Genomic DNA, 14,215 nt, shown 5'->3' with positions numbered 1-14,215 from the left:
TCTAACAAACCCTTTTACAAAGGCATAAGTATGTTGTGTATAAAAAGTCCATTCGCCGCTGAGCCATTTATATTAAGACTGCGCTTAAAATCCAGGTTTTCGGATGTATTAAGCTCTGCAAAATCACTTGCTTGGCGGCATTCTTTTTGTGACATATTTTACATTGCAGTCTATATCCCAGATTGATGACAAAGACTCCTTTTGCCCAGACCGATGGTTTTTTTTTCTGTCACAAAAATAAGAACGTTTTAGTCCCCACTTGAGCTATCACGTCAACCAAAGCCGATTGATGGCTACTACGCTACTTTTACAGACCTATGACAGTAGAGACTCATCTCATGGCCAAGTCAATAAGTTTACGATTTTTGATGGCCCCTAGATTAAGTAATTCCTACAATTAGTATGTTTTGCTAGCTTACTAATAAACACGTCTCAAGTGTAGCATCACATACATTTAGCTTTATTCGAACAGAATAACTTCAAGTTAATCAAGAATATAGTCAATATTATATCTGAAATGCAGTTTATTTATCAGTTATGTAATCCTGATGTAATAAACCCAGTCCTTGCTTTTTAACGCTTTTTTTATTTGACTGGATTGAGTACATTGGCAAATGCAATAAAAGCGATAGTGAGATGACCTATTATCGCCGCTTTGCGAAGCTTCTCGATTACATTTTTGAAAATACGAATTTGAGGTTTACCTTCCTTGCTCACAAATAGATATGACACCGTATCTTGTCGAAGTAAATATTTTTATCCCAGAAACTACAGCACCAAACACGAAAGTTGTGAGGCTCCTAAGCCAATACATGAAAAATCATGCAGCTAATAAATGGATGTTAGTCAGCACAAGGTTCAAAGAAGAAGGGTTCGCACGGTACCATCCAATCTCGTTTACTGTAAGCAACAATGTAACCCAAAAAGCGGCTTCATTGCTTCTCAAAAATTGTGTGCATAAGTCTTTGTATAAAAGGGAATTCAAAACAGTAGCAATGGATCTACAGGGATTCTAAAAAAAAAAGGCATTCACAACTTCTGAATCCTTGATAAAAGGCCTTCACACCAAGACCGTCCGGAAGATTGTTCGACCCAAAAGTGCAGGATTGATTCTCGTCCATGTCCTGCTTCTCAAAAAATAAATTTCAATTCGCAAAACAGTAAAAAGCAGACAGTTAAGCGTGTTGGCATTTTAGAAATACGTCAGCTGAATATACTTATTTATTGTAAATTGCTAAAATCGTTTTTGGAACAAAAACCGTTCCTCAGCAACAACAATAACAGTAATGACTTTGGATCTCCATTGATGAGTCCGGACGCCTAAAAACCGTCTGGACGGTCTTGATGAAGGCCTAAAGAAATACATTTCAGACCTTGACAGCATGGACAACTTCCCTGATGGAGCATTCGATACCACAAAATTGAAGAAGGACATGCTTTATATCTACAAAAGTACACTTGCTGGGGTTCTTAAGAGAAGAAACGAAGCTCTGTTCAAGAAAACAGAGATCAAATACAACCACACAAAAGTTGATCTTTATAACGAAGACACCTAGCTATCTTTTTTTTGTAAAAAAACAAATTAATAAAGTATATTCGGTTTTTTTTATAGTATAAATTGGTAACACACTTGTGTATATAAGTGTAAGGTAAAAAAATAAGAGGTCAAAAGCAATATTTTATTTTGCAATAAAAAGTAACACAAGTCTTCAAACTTCTCCTGGTTCTCAAAAGTATTCTTAGAATGCTTTGATTAACAGAGCCAACCGCGAGAAGGTGGAAGTTCATCTGGCCCCCCAAAAAAAAGCCCCCCAGAACTCGAGTGGTGTTCGCCATTCTACGTATTGTAGAAGCAGCTGCAGCAGGCCACTTAAACTCATGCACTGGACTAATCATCAAATTCAAAGAACCGCTAAGAAACCCGTACGAACCCACTTTTGCAAGCTAACTTCAAGGCTACGTTATCAAGCTCAGACTCAAGCGAAAGCCTGTCTGGGCATACCCCGTAAGATAGATGCACTGTGGCCAGACGTATACAAGAGCAAAGAAGACTCACCTTTTTTTTTTGTCATAAAACAAAAAAGCCAGGGTGTTATGACCTGATTGGTCAATTTTTAAACGTTTCGTGTCCACTAAATGTAAAAATTAATGCGACGTACATACTACTGCTATGTAAGTACAGCATAAGTGATACACACTGTCATATTTGAAGGCCCTCTTAAAATAAACGGAATCAGGGTAGCAACGTTGTTTATGTTTAAATAACACATTTGCTTACATGAGTAATGAACAATTACTATTTCAATCGTCCATTTGGGGCCGATTTTCCAATATAGTACTTGTTAGTAATTGTATTTAAAACTCTCTCTCCTGCTGTCTAATGAACAGACTTCAAGATCTCTTGTAAAAGCATCAAATTAATATGGTTCCAATTTCTCAACTAATAACGATGTTGTCTCTTTATGCTTGAGTGACCCTTTGAATGTTTGTTTCTCTGATGTGAATAAATTAAGGGTGCTGCTACAGGTGTTAATGTTAGAAACTTGAGTAGACGTGGAGATGGGTCTCGGCATGGCTTTGGGGATTAGAAAGTGATGCTAAAGGTTCTCCGAAAGGTACTTAAGCAGGTGTTGTGGATGGTATGTAACTTGAAAGTGCCCTTGTAACAGATGTTGGCAATATAGTGAATTGCAGAGAAGGGTGTTTTTTTAGATAGAAAGGGTTTACAAAGGGCGCATTTGTAAAAGGCTTGTGTTACCAATGAAGAAGACGGATCTACAAGACCATGTCTCGGAAAAGATCAACGTTCGAGGATTAAAATTTGTAGTCGTTATTAGCAGATGCCTTTGCGTGATACTAATAATCTAAGAGTTGACCGTATGTGTGTCAAACCTTGCACTAGTTTTACCAGATGTGCCAGAGTACCACGAAGAATAAATAAAAGAGAGCCCCTAAATAAATGATAGGGTCTCATTTATTCTTGAATGTTTACCCATCTTTGTGACTGAGTTTAACATGACATTTTAATAAGTTTTCGTGAACATTGGCACCCATTTTCTTTTTTCTTCCTGTCGTTCCTTTTCCAACACACACACAAAAAAGAAAGTTTTAAAAAATGGAAGCTTATTACTCTCAATTTGCCGAAGTGTTTTCCACTCTTCCCGAAGGATATCTTCCCAAATGGTTATTATTCACTTCTGCCCTTGGTATTTTCAACTCTATCCAAAACTTTTGCACTGATAGTTTGAGTAAACGTGTTTATGCCAACAAACCCGAAGAAGGTAAGATAACAAAATGAGAAAAGAAGAGAAAAATAATATCAAGGTTTTTTCTAACGCCTATTCACAGTAACTCCTTTGAGTGGTCGTCTTTTTGCCACCTGGACCTGGTCTGTTAGTATGATCCGTATCTATGCTGCTTTCCATCTTCAACACAAGTTGTAAGTCCTTCCCATGAAATACTTTTTTTTTTCTCTAACATATTTTTTAAATTGTAGCATGTACGATCTCGGTATTTGGACCTATGTTATTGCTTTAACTCATTTCGTGGGTGAACTTGTTGTTTTCGGTGGTTGTAAGTTGAACGGTCCTTTCATGGCACCTCTCACTGTTGCTGGTAATTCATACATCAATCGTTTTTTTTTATATATGTATATACTAATTTTTCTACCATAGTTTCCTCTCTTGTCTGGCTTCTTTCAGTCAAGGACCAATATGTTAAATTCTAATCTCTTATTATTACTAAAAAAAACAAGACTAATTACCTAAATGAAATGGCTGGGGGGCGAAATGAAACACAGCCGGGATGGCTTTGCATGGCAGCTATCAAATGGATGTGATTCAAAATATGTTACTTGGCTTAAACATTTGATGTAATAAGGTGGGTTGATAATATTGATCGAATGTAAGAGAGAGATGAAGGAAAAGAAAGAGAGAGAGGGGGTCTACACACACTTTTAGAAAAGTGGCAAGGGTTGTTGGAAATATATATCGTGAAACCTCATGTTTTTTTTAAAAAAAAAACAATGGGGGGATACAAAAAGATTACTGTTTTGCATACGATTCTTATTGGTTGAATTTCGCATAATAAAAAGGGCATGACTCGACATTTATGCTGTTGCAGACTGTATGCCTCCTTTTCTCGACCCCCTTTCCCCGCCAGCATTTGTTTAATTTACCCGATAACCAACAAGCCTGGCTCCTCTTTTTTTTTAATTAAGCGCATAAGCCAAATGAATTCTATATTTGAGGGAGGCGATAAGTTGATAAACAATTCTCCTCTTCCAACCACGATAAAATAAAGGATGATGTAAATCGTCTTATTGCGGATACAAAAGTAAAAAAAAAGGATGTATTCTAGGTTTATTATAGCAACTACAATATACAATTTTAATAAGAGTAATTCAGTGTATAAATAAGTTCAACTCACCTCATTAAATATATTAAAATTGACTTTAGCAGCAGGTCTCTTTTTTGGTTCCTGATGCTTGTCATCTTCCAGTCGTCTTTTCCTTTCACCTTGTCTATGTTTTTCATCCGTGGGTCGTTTTCTTTCATCTATCGGCCTTTTCCTTTCATCCATGGGTCTTTTTCTATCATCAGATGGCCTTTTTCGTTCCTCAATTGGTCTCTTCTTATCAAGACTCTTTTCTTCCGGCTACAACAATAAAGTATAAGTTATTTCTGTATTCCTCTCATCATTTCTAATTTACCTTTGGTTTTTTCGCTACTCTTTCAATCTACTTCAAATCAGAAAAGGTGCCTTTTTTTTTATATATATATGCAATATGTATTTAGTCAGGTACGTACATGATCAAGGGGAATAATGGATTTCGGGGCTATCAAAGATGCAGGTGGAGATTTTTGACGCGGGTATTGTATACGGTTATGTTGGTAGTCTTTCATCAATTTGGATGGTGGTTTGGGTGCCCGAATTAAATTTGAAGCAGAAGGGGCATAAACAAAATTTTGTGCTGTGGATGGAGCAGCAGTGGATTTTTTAGGTTGTTGATAAATGGAAGTGCTATAATGACGCTATTAATATCGGGTACTTTAAATGGTAGTCATAGTTACATACGCTTTGTTTGTTGCACGTTTAGATTGTTGAAATAATTTACTCATGGTAGATTGTCCTACAAGTTAAATTAGTATCCTGAAATGTTTCTTTTGGGGGGGAGATAGGTCTACTTTACTTGCAGCTTCATAAGAATGATTTTTTGCAACGGGAACAACTCCATGTAACACTTTAATTGATCTAGCTGCCTTTTCGTTTTTCAGCTTACTGTATTGACTGGCAATTCGTTCTTTAATTGCCTTTCTTTTCCTCTCCACCTCTGTATGACGGTTCTAATTATTATTATTATTTCGTTACTAAAAAAAAAAAAGAGAGTCATAAATTAAAAAAAGTTACCAAATAAAGTTCTCTCCATTCTTTTGGGTTTTTATGAAGTCCTCGTTCATGTTCATCTTTAATTTCTTTAAACAAGAAACAATGTTTCAACCAAAGTTCTAATCTTGCGCGTTAGTACTCAGGCTCCCCCCCCCCTTTTTTTTTTCTTTTTTCTTTAAACTTGTCTAACTTTACCGTCGGACTCTGCCGCAAGACCCTATAAAAAAAAATATAAGTCTTGATAAAATCGAAAAAAAAAAAAAAGCCTTACCGGGTTGGCTCTCTCAATACGATAGAGTTGTTGTGGTGTAGCTGTTCGTAAAGAGTTTTTCAGCAATGAATATGGAACACACCCAACTTCAGCAAGTACTATTGTTTTTTTCAAGAAGGAAAATGAAAGAGTTAAACTGGCGTGTTTGCCATGTTTTTTTTCTCATTCTTTATATTTACCATCTAGTGATTTAGTCAAGGAATCTTGACAACATGCAACTAAAGTTTTCACAGGCATTTTAAGTCAATGAATATAAAAGAATGGATAATATTTTTTATTTATTTATTGTGTATTTGCTTGAGAAATAAAAACAACGTCACGAAGAACCAAAAAAAAAAAAAAAAAAAAAGAGAGATCATGTATGTGGGGTATCGATGATCTCTTCCAACTAGTACAGCTGCAGCAGGGAATGAATTACCAATTAAAGCACATTCTTGGCTCTAAAACTGAGTAACAGTTTTAATAGAGAAATCAGTTTTCTATGTTTATCCTCTTTAAAGTACAGCTAGGAAAAAATAAAAGGGTTTCCCATTCCCTCCTTTTTTTTTTTGCTGTTGTGATTCTATTTGATCCAGTGCCATCAGTATAAATTAAAAGGCACGTGTGTTATCATTGACTGATAAATCGCTCCACATTTAAAAACGACCCTTTCCCTCTCTCTCTCTCTCTCTCTCAACAAAAAAAAAGAGAATAGAATTCTTAAAAAGGGACGCCTCCTTGATTCTTTTGTATAAATAGAAGCACACACATTTTAAAAAAGATATCTTTTTTTTTTTTTCATTTATTTTCCCTTCTTTTTTTTTGCAATAAAACATAAAGCTATGCATGAAAAGTCAGAAAAGCATGATTTTGTACGAGACGATGATGTGTTTGAGACCGTCTTTGATAGCTCTTTAGAAAAGCATCATGTTGAACATCTGGACAAAACTTACGAGGAAGAAGATATCGATATTCAGGTTGTAAATGAATTAGCTACAGTGCAAGATGATACTTCCTTACCATGCTATACTGTTCGCGTCTTTGTTACTGGTATTGTAAAGTATTTACCATTTTTACTAATAGTACGATCCATCTAATCACTCTTTTAATCTTATTTTCAGGCGTTAGCATGTCTAAGTTCATCCGTATACCAACTGATGGTATTTAAGCCTGTTGGATTGCCATTGACCAATACTTTTATGCTGATGATTGCCTATGTAGTTTGCAATGCTTGGGCACGGTACATGCCTACAGGCGGATGGCTCAATCCGGGTCCCTTTAATGTGAAGGAACATACCTGTATCTATGTGATTGTATCAGCAGCCAACACATCTGCGTATGCTACGCATATTCTAGCAGTGCAAAATCTTTATTATAGTAATGCCCCTGGGCCAGCTGGCTCGATTTTTTTGCTTTTGGCCACACAAATGGTAGGTTACGGCATTGCTGGTCAACTCCGAAACTTTCTTGTGTATCCTGCCAACATGATTTGGCCAACTTCTTTACCCACTGTTTCTCTACTACGAACTCTCAACGGTAGTCAAGAAGAATCAAGATGGCGTGCCAAATTCTTCTTTATGGTATTTAGTGCTGTTTTTATTTACGAGTTCATTCCGCAATACATGATGCCTATCTTGGGTGGTGTATCAATTATTTGCTTGGCAAAGAATGACTCTGTTTGGGTCCAGCGTTTGTTTGGTGGTTTAGCTGTAAATGAAGGCATGGGCATGTTTCAATTGAGCTTTGATTGGAATTATTTGTCTAATCTAAGCCCGTTAGTTTTACCTCTCTGGGTACAGCTAAATATATATTTCGGTATATTGGTACTATGGGTTTTGGCACCCTTGGTTTATTACTATGATGTTTGGAACGCACAAAGTTTTCCGTTCTTATCAAATTCTATCTTTCAATTACTGCCAAACGGTACATCTGTTATCTATCCCCAACATAAAGTACTGAATGCCGATAATTCACTAAACGAAACCGCATTGACTGAAATTGGTCGTCCTCATTTTTCGAGTATATTTGCCATACAATATATCTTTATTAATTTTGCTGTCACTGCTTCAATCACACATATTGCTTTATTTCACGGGAAGGAAATTTGTGCCAGTTTCAAAGCCATTATCAAGGACATGCGTAGAAAAGAAGGTGAATTAGCAGAGGAGCATACGGATCCACATATGCGCATGATGTCCTTTTATAAAGAAGTACCCACATGGTGGTATTATATTGTGTATTTTGGTGGCATGGGACTCAACATTGCAATAGCGTATATTAACCACAGCCAACTTCCATGGTGGGGTGTGATCATGGCCATTGTTATGTCAACTATTTTATCTTTGCCTCTCAATATGATTACTGCATTAACAGGAACTGGGTTCGGGTTAAATGTGTTTGCTGAAATGATTTGTGGTTTTGTACTCCCTGGATTACCAGGTAACTTATAATGCATGAAGATTTAAGCATTTACAGCACTAATCCTAATTGAATTTTTTTTTTTATATAACGGGCGGAAATGAATTATTATTAAATAGTGGCAAATATGTACTTTAAAACGTTAGGCTATAATACATTGAGTCAAGCTGGCACCATGGCGAGTGATTTGAAAATCGGGCATTATTTAAAAGTACCCCCTCGTGCTATATTTATTAATCAAATGTTGGGTACTTTGGTCGGATGTATTTTCAATTATATTGTGAATCACGTAAGTTTTTTTATTTTTTATTTTTTGGCTGTAGAGATTTAAATGTTGCTGATCCTTCTTTTTAAAATAAAGAGCGTAGTGAATTCTCAACGAGAAATTTTATTAGATCCCGTAGGCAGTAATATTTGGAACGGTGCATCACCACAAACCATCAATTCTGCTGCAATTACTTGGGGAGCAATTGGACCAATGAACATGTTTGGCCCAGGCACAGATTATTACATTATTCTTTGGGCTTTCTTAGTAAGTTGGTATTCTCTACTTTCAATACGACATTGTCCTCACCTTACTTTGACCAAAAAAAAAAAAAAAAAAAAAAAAAAAAAAAGATTGGATTTATTTTACCTGTGCCTTTCTGGTATCTCAGTCGACGCTTTCCAGTTGTAGGATACAAATATGTAAATACGCCCATGATTCTCATTGGCATGACCATTGTGCCTGGCTCTGCTAGTAGTTGGATCACAGTGTCATTTATCATTGTTCTTATTTCACAATTCTATATCAAAAGACGTCATACAGCCTGGTTTGTCAAGTACAATTATTTAATCTCTACAGCACTGGATTCTGGAACATCTCTCATGGTTTTTATTATTGCCATGTCACTTTACGGAGGAGCTAGTGGTGTATCTTATCCGTTCCCATCGTGGTGGGGTAATCGAACAGGTAAGGTTTCGTGAATTTAAGCACAGTATAAATGTACTCACACACACCATGTAGATCTTAAATACATTGACCAATGCTGTGCCAACTGTGCCTCGTAAAACTAATTATCTATGAAACCAATTGGCTTCTTTTAAACAATGTGCTTAAAATAAATGCTTATTTCTCAGTGCAACTCCGACAATCAAATTACTGCCTCCCCCCCCCCAGTTAGCAATTGGACACTGTGCAATTGGACACTGTGCAATTGCTACAAGTGTCCCCTCCTCATCAATCTGTGCTTTATACACAGTTATATGATGAAGCGTTTGAAAGGCTTTATTGCGGCCCCAGATATATTAAATTTCTCCTTTTTAATCTATGTCAAATTACAGGTTGATTTTGCATAAATTAGCTTATGATGGGAACAAGCATTCTTTTTTTTTTTTTGGATCGTCCGTTTGTTTGTATGACTAAAAAGACCACTTATAAAAAAAAGCGTTACTGCCCCTTTTTTTTTTTATTTTTTTCAATCAAAGGGGACTTCTTTACGCCCAATAAGGAAATATTTATTTCGTTCGATTGTTTAAAAAAAAAATTTTTTTTTTGTTTTTTTTTTTTTTTTTTATATTTTCTTTATATCTTATCTATACTAATTAATACATCACAATGGGAAACGTAAAGTAGTTCAGTAACTCACACAACAAAAAGAGAAGGGATCAACTAACATGAGTTTCTTTCATTACAGGGACAAAAAGCACAAATGAAGCGTGAGCGTAATGCTAAGAATGCCGGTGGTGAATCCAAGTCTCAAAAGAAGACAGTAAAGCAACCCTTTTTTTTTTTTATAGCAGAGAAGAAACATATCATGCTAACATTTTTTCATTTTAAATTGTTAGAACGAACTCGCAAAGAACATTATCTGTAAGACTTGTTTCCAAACTTTCCTCTGTACTGCTCGTGAAAAGGCGTAAGTATTTTGTGTGTGTGTGTGTGTGTGTGTTCATCGGCTTCCCTTTGATGGCTGAATCTATTCTTTTTCTTTCTTTCTTTCTCTAGTTTAAGTGAACATGCTGAAAACAAGCATAGCAAGACCATCAAGGAATGTTTCCCTGATTTCGTCGTTTCCGCCTAGACAACATACATCATATTTATATATACTTTCCCCGTAGAGAAATATAATATATAATAATATTCCTTTTTTTAATAACATTTTTTGACTGCATCTTTTTTTAAAAATATAGTTTATTTAAGTGTACATGTAAAAAAAAAAAAAGAAAAAAAAAAGTTTGGTATTAAGGGATGGTTTTTGAAAGGGGGGGGGGGTAAGAGAAGCATAAGAAAAAAAATTAAATGTATTATTTAAAGCAAAGCAATAGCAGCAATGGCAGCAACACCAAGACCAAAGGCACTGGCATGAGTCATGGAGGCACCCGAACCAGCAGCAGCAGCAGCAATAGCAGCTGTATCGACAGAAGCAACGGAGACACTAGGAGCAGCAGGAACAGCAGCGGGAGTCACGGCAGCAGCAGCGGGAGTGGTAAGGGGGACAACACTGGAGGCAGGACGAGTTGTGGTGGTAGGCTTGGCAACAGGAGCGACAACAGTTTCGTTACCCTTATACATATCAACATTGTTACATTGACCAACAGGAGTTAAAGTATAAGCCTTCTTGAGGATAGGCAAGATACGAATAGCAGCATCGACAGTCTTATCATATAAATCATGTTCGAGAGAGATACCACCAACAGTAGCAGTCTTTGCGGCAGTAGCCCATTTTGTGACATTACCATCAATCCAAGCAGACTTGAAGTTGACAGGGTCAGAAGCATGAGCCCAATCGTTGGTATCGTGATTCCAAATGACGGGAATGAAACCAAGAGCCGCAGCAACGTTACGCACACGGTCATCGATATCACCATAGGGAGGTCTGAAGTATTTGGGAGCAACACCTGTAACTTCCTTGATGGCTAATTCGTTCCACTTGAGTTCAGCAACAATTTGTTCATTGGTTAAAGAAGTCATGTAGTTGTGAGACCAGGTGTGCATGGCCAATTCATGACCTGCCTTGTAGGCACGCAAAGTATAGTCAGGGAACTTGACAACTTGACCACCCACCATAAAGAAAGTGACCTTGACATCTACCTTATCCAAGTAATCGTACAACTTGGGTGAGAACTCGGAGGGTCCATCATCGTAAGTAAGAGCCCATTGGCCCTTGGGACACTTGTAGAGATCGTCTTTACCGAAACAGCCAGTAAAGGTCCAATCACAGTAAGGATCTTGACCAGCTACTTCTTGTTGAGGTCCAAGACCGTTACCAACCTTGTAGACAGGAGCAGCGGCAATATCTACATTTTTAAGTAATTCAAGCCATTCGGGTTTAGCGGTGGGGATGATACCAGCTTCAGGATAAGTCTCGGTGAATTTGAAGTTAGTGGAGGGAGCGACTGCTGCGTTCACAATGGCGTGTGATCCAGGATGAGCGTTGACGGCTGTAAGTGCAAAGGTGGCGAGAATAAAGAGCTTTTGATACATCTTTTTCTATTTTAAGGGGGGAGAGGAGAGTTGTTGTGTAAAGGAAGGAATGGGGGAGGATGAGATAAAAAGAAGAAGAAATTAACAGTGGCATGTTTCCCTTTTTTTTTCTTTTATATACCATTTTTAATAATACATTTAATATTCAGGGTAATACAAAGTGAATTCCAGGAATAAATCCACTGTTAATAATTCCTTTTTACCACTGCTCATTAGGATTGAGGTTTTACAAGGAAATTGGGAAGCTGGGTCACAATCATTGGACGACGATAGAGTTTAGGATTTTATCAATAAGTGAAGAAGTAATTATAGTCATGACTTGTTCTTTAAACAGTTATCCACGGTTCTTTCAACAGATCATATTTTCCTTGATTTTGTTTTTTAAAAATAGACATCATCTTTCCAATGTTTCTCATAAATCTATTCTGCACAATTTTTTTTTTTTTTTAGCGCGTAACCCAAAAAATTTTCTGTACAAGTATTATTTATCCATTGAGGGAAAAATAAAAAAAAATGTGCTGTCTTGGCTTCACACTCGTGTGTTGCAGCCATTTTCGACCCTATGAACATCAGATGTTTGCTTTTTATAGACTTTTTTTTCGTTTTCCGCCATGATTACAATGAGTTAAAAACAGGCAGATCTGGTACTCATGTTGCACACCTCCAGAGCCAATCACACCACCCATTTGACACACTACGTTGTAACATTTTTTTATTATTCAAGTCAAAAAGTCCAGCCAATCATGCCACTGGTTGTCATTGATAGATACTAGTGGCACTCCCTATTCACTCAGTATCACACTTTCTTTGTAATACGTCTTAACGACATTGATTGCTCCTACTACAATATCATTTGTGTTCTTTACTAGCTGTTCAACTCATAAAGAAGAACTTGTCCATCCTTTACTGCTCGACTACTTTCTTTTTGACTCATGGTGGATTTTTAAATTTGCACACTGATCCACGATAATCTGATGCATTCTTTTTTTTTTTTTGAATTATCCCTTCCGTCTGTGCGGCTTCTCTTTTCGAAAGCACACTGTTCATCGACATCCTAACAATCCGTACGAGTATGACGGTTTAAAATGGTCACCCATCTTGCTTATGTCTTTTTACTTTGTAGTGGCCAATAGAAATGTATAGCCTAGCATCTTTTTTTTTTTTTTTAAAAAAAAGTGCGGATATAAACAAGTAAGTATCCCATGCCAACCTAATAATGAAAAAAAAAAAACCATCTTCCATTATATGTTTGATTTTTTAAGTTTTACATATCTCTAAAAGCGTGCTACAAGCATTTTCTGCCCCATGCAAGATACTGCAAAAGTTTTTTTGACAAGTGTCAAGGTAAACAAGGCACTTTTTTTTTTTTTTTTGGTCCAATTCAAGTGTACATCACAGCTTGAGTTCTATTAACCCAGTTCCCGGGAGTTAATTACGGACGGTTACTATGGATACGATTATTTACAGACAAGGTGGGAATATCGGGTGAATGCTTCTTTACACATGAAAAATAGTGATTTTGAGAGTTCCCACTTTGGCCAAGTTTAGCTGATACTTTGTGTTGAGTCGTCCTGAAAATACATCACCTTACACTTTAGAGCCAAGCAAGTATTTTATCCTGCTAAAGAATTGAAACAAAAGTAAGCAAAAGTGTGTTGTAAAGAAAGGAAAAGAGGTGTGGGAACATCAATAAAAATCCTTGCTTTTTTTATAGTCGTCTTCAACGCAGTCACACGTACTACTCCAAAAAAAAAAAAGCGTGAATCATGCATCATATAGATTCTCCACTCACAGTCGAAATTTAGGCCATCAGTATGGGACCAATGACGTCTCAACAAGACTGTTTTTTTTATTAACTTTGTTATCTCCTTGGTGAAATATATATTGAACGGATTACCGCCTGTAGAACCAAGGATGTCAGTCGTGTCCCAGCTTATATGAAGGACACTGTTGCAAAAAAAAGAAAAGAAAAGAAACAAAAAAGCCTGCTGATGCCAGGCTAGAATATTACTGATGTTGGCAACGCATTGTAAAAAAAATAATCTTTTATGTCTAGAACATCCGTGTTAATATACATGCATAAGGTCGAGATCGTTTTAATGCTAAAAATGAGAAATTGATAGGATTTATGGAACAGCGGGGGAATGGTGTCATGTTTAGATATAATAAATAGGATCCTTCCTTTTACAGAGCATACAATTTATGAGAACATTGTCTGAGTGATTGTTGCTTCAAAATTTATCACTGTCTTTTTTTTTTAAAAAAAAAAAAAAGACTTGGAGTAAACAGACATCTTTCAGTGTGCTTACGTGATCAAATGGGGCAGGTTGTATAGACATGGCGGAATAGCCTATCTTTTGTGTGTATGTGTGTGTGTTTGATTTGCAGCCGGGCATTGATTTATTTAGCTTGAATTTGTCACGGATAAACCGAATAGAGCTCTGGGAAACTGTCATAGTGTCCATCCCACTGCATTGATCTGCCTTAGAATACAGGCCTGTATATAACAAAAAAAAAGGGGGGGGGGGATAAACGATGACAATATCTACGTGTTATTTCTTTACCAAAAGAACAATAACAACAAAATGTTTCTATAGACATCAGTCTCTCTTTGTAACTTCAATGTAGTTTTTTTTATTTGTGAGAGGGCGTCTCCCCATAAAAGTAAAAAACATAAGGAAAAGATCGATTAA

General features: G+C 36.6%; 6 protein-coding genes across 6 annotated transcripts; 4 read left to right on the top strand and 2 right to left on the bottom strand.

Moving 5' to 3' along the window:
- Nucleotides 1-317: 317 nt before the first annotated feature.
- EV154DRAFT_478334 (uncharacterized protein) lies at nucleotides 318-1,556 on the top strand (the record flags this gene model as incomplete). Its single annotated transcript, XM_051598183.1, has 4 exons — nucleotides 318-384; nucleotides 724-967; nucleotides 1,057-1,226; nucleotides 1,312-1,556. 4 exons carry the CDS (start codon nucleotides 318-320, stop codon nucleotides 1,554-1,556), a joined length of 726 nt encoding a protein of 241 aa, XP_051460772.1.
- A 1,435-nt stretch (nucleotides 1,557-2,991) lies between these two features.
- EV154DRAFT_459343 (Erg28 like protein-domain-containing protein) lies at nucleotides 2,992-4,059 on the top strand. The gene is made up of 4 exons (XM_051597478.1): nucleotides 2,992-3,281; nucleotides 3,349-3,439; nucleotides 3,497-3,615; nucleotides 3,675-4,059. Exons 1-4 carry the CDS (start codon nucleotides 3,116-3,118, stop codon nucleotides 3,725-3,727), a joined length of 429 nt encoding a protein of 142 aa, XP_051460771.1. The 5' UTR covers nucleotides 2,992-3,115; the 3' UTR covers nucleotides 3,728-4,059.
- EV154DRAFT_498507 (RNA polymerase II transcription factor SIII subunit A-domain-containing protein) lies at nucleotides 3,957-6,099 on the bottom strand. Its single transcript, XM_051600367.1, has 10 exons — nucleotides 5,839-6,099; nucleotides 5,660-5,757; nucleotides 5,584-5,605; nucleotides 5,410-5,507; nucleotides 5,192-5,345; nucleotides 5,077-5,131; nucleotides 4,809-5,022; nucleotides 4,712-4,738; nucleotides 4,429-4,656; nucleotides 3,957-4,373 (listed from the first exon to the last, which is right to left on the bottom strand). The coding sequence occupies exons 1-10, from the start codon at nucleotides 5,894-5,896 to the stop codon at nucleotides 4,365-4,367; spliced, it is 963 nt and encodes a 320-aa protein (XP_051460770.1). The 5' UTR covers nucleotides 5,897-6,099; the 3' UTR covers nucleotides 3,957-4,364.
- A 368-nt stretch (nucleotides 6,100-6,467) lies between these two features.
- EV154DRAFT_459340 (OPT family small oligopeptide transporter) lies at nucleotides 6,468-9,174 on the top strand. Its single transcript, XM_051597477.1, has 6 exons — nucleotides 6,468-6,693; nucleotides 6,760-8,077; nucleotides 8,176-8,345; nucleotides 8,418-8,588; nucleotides 8,675-9,008; nucleotides 9,063-9,174. Exons 1-6 carry the CDS (start codon nucleotides 6,481-6,483, stop codon nucleotides 9,104-9,106), a joined length of 2,250 nt encoding a protein of 749 aa, XP_051460769.1. The 5' UTR covers nucleotides 6,468-6,480; the 3' UTR covers nucleotides 9,107-9,174.
- Nucleotides 9,175-9,626: 452 nt separating this feature from the next.
- EV154DRAFT_498503 (At2g23090 like protein) lies at nucleotides 9,627-10,271 on the top strand. Its single transcript, XM_051600366.1, has 4 exons — nucleotides 9,627-9,662; nucleotides 9,733-9,807; nucleotides 9,884-9,954; nucleotides 10,044-10,271. Exons 1-4 carry the CDS (start codon nucleotides 9,654-9,656, stop codon nucleotides 10,117-10,119), a joined length of 231 nt encoding a protein of 76 aa, XP_051460768.1. The 5' UTR covers nucleotides 9,627-9,653; the 3' UTR covers nucleotides 10,120-10,271.
- EV154DRAFT_498500 (uncharacterized protein) lies at nucleotides 10,212-11,639 on the bottom strand. Its single transcript, XM_051600365.1, has one exon. The coding sequence runs from the start codon at nucleotides 11,520-11,522 to the stop codon at nucleotides 10,347-10,349; it is 1,176 nt and encodes a 391-aa protein (XP_051460767.1). The 5' UTR covers nucleotides 11,523-11,639; the 3' UTR covers nucleotides 10,212-10,346.
- Between the last annotated feature and the right edge of the window lie 2,576 nt (nucleotides 11,640-14,215).

Source organism: Mucor mucedo (assembly GCF_025094135.1).
Source record: "Mucor mucedo strain NRRL 3635 chromosome Unknown EV154scaffold_17, whole genome shotgun sequence".
Classification (NCBI taxonomy): domain Eukaryota; kingdom Fungi; phylum Mucoromycota; class Mucoromycetes; order Mucorales; family Mucoraceae; genus Mucor; species Mucor mucedo.
The sequence above is the reverse complement of the archived record's forward strand: the minus strand, read 5'-3'. Positions and strand labels throughout refer to the sequence as shown.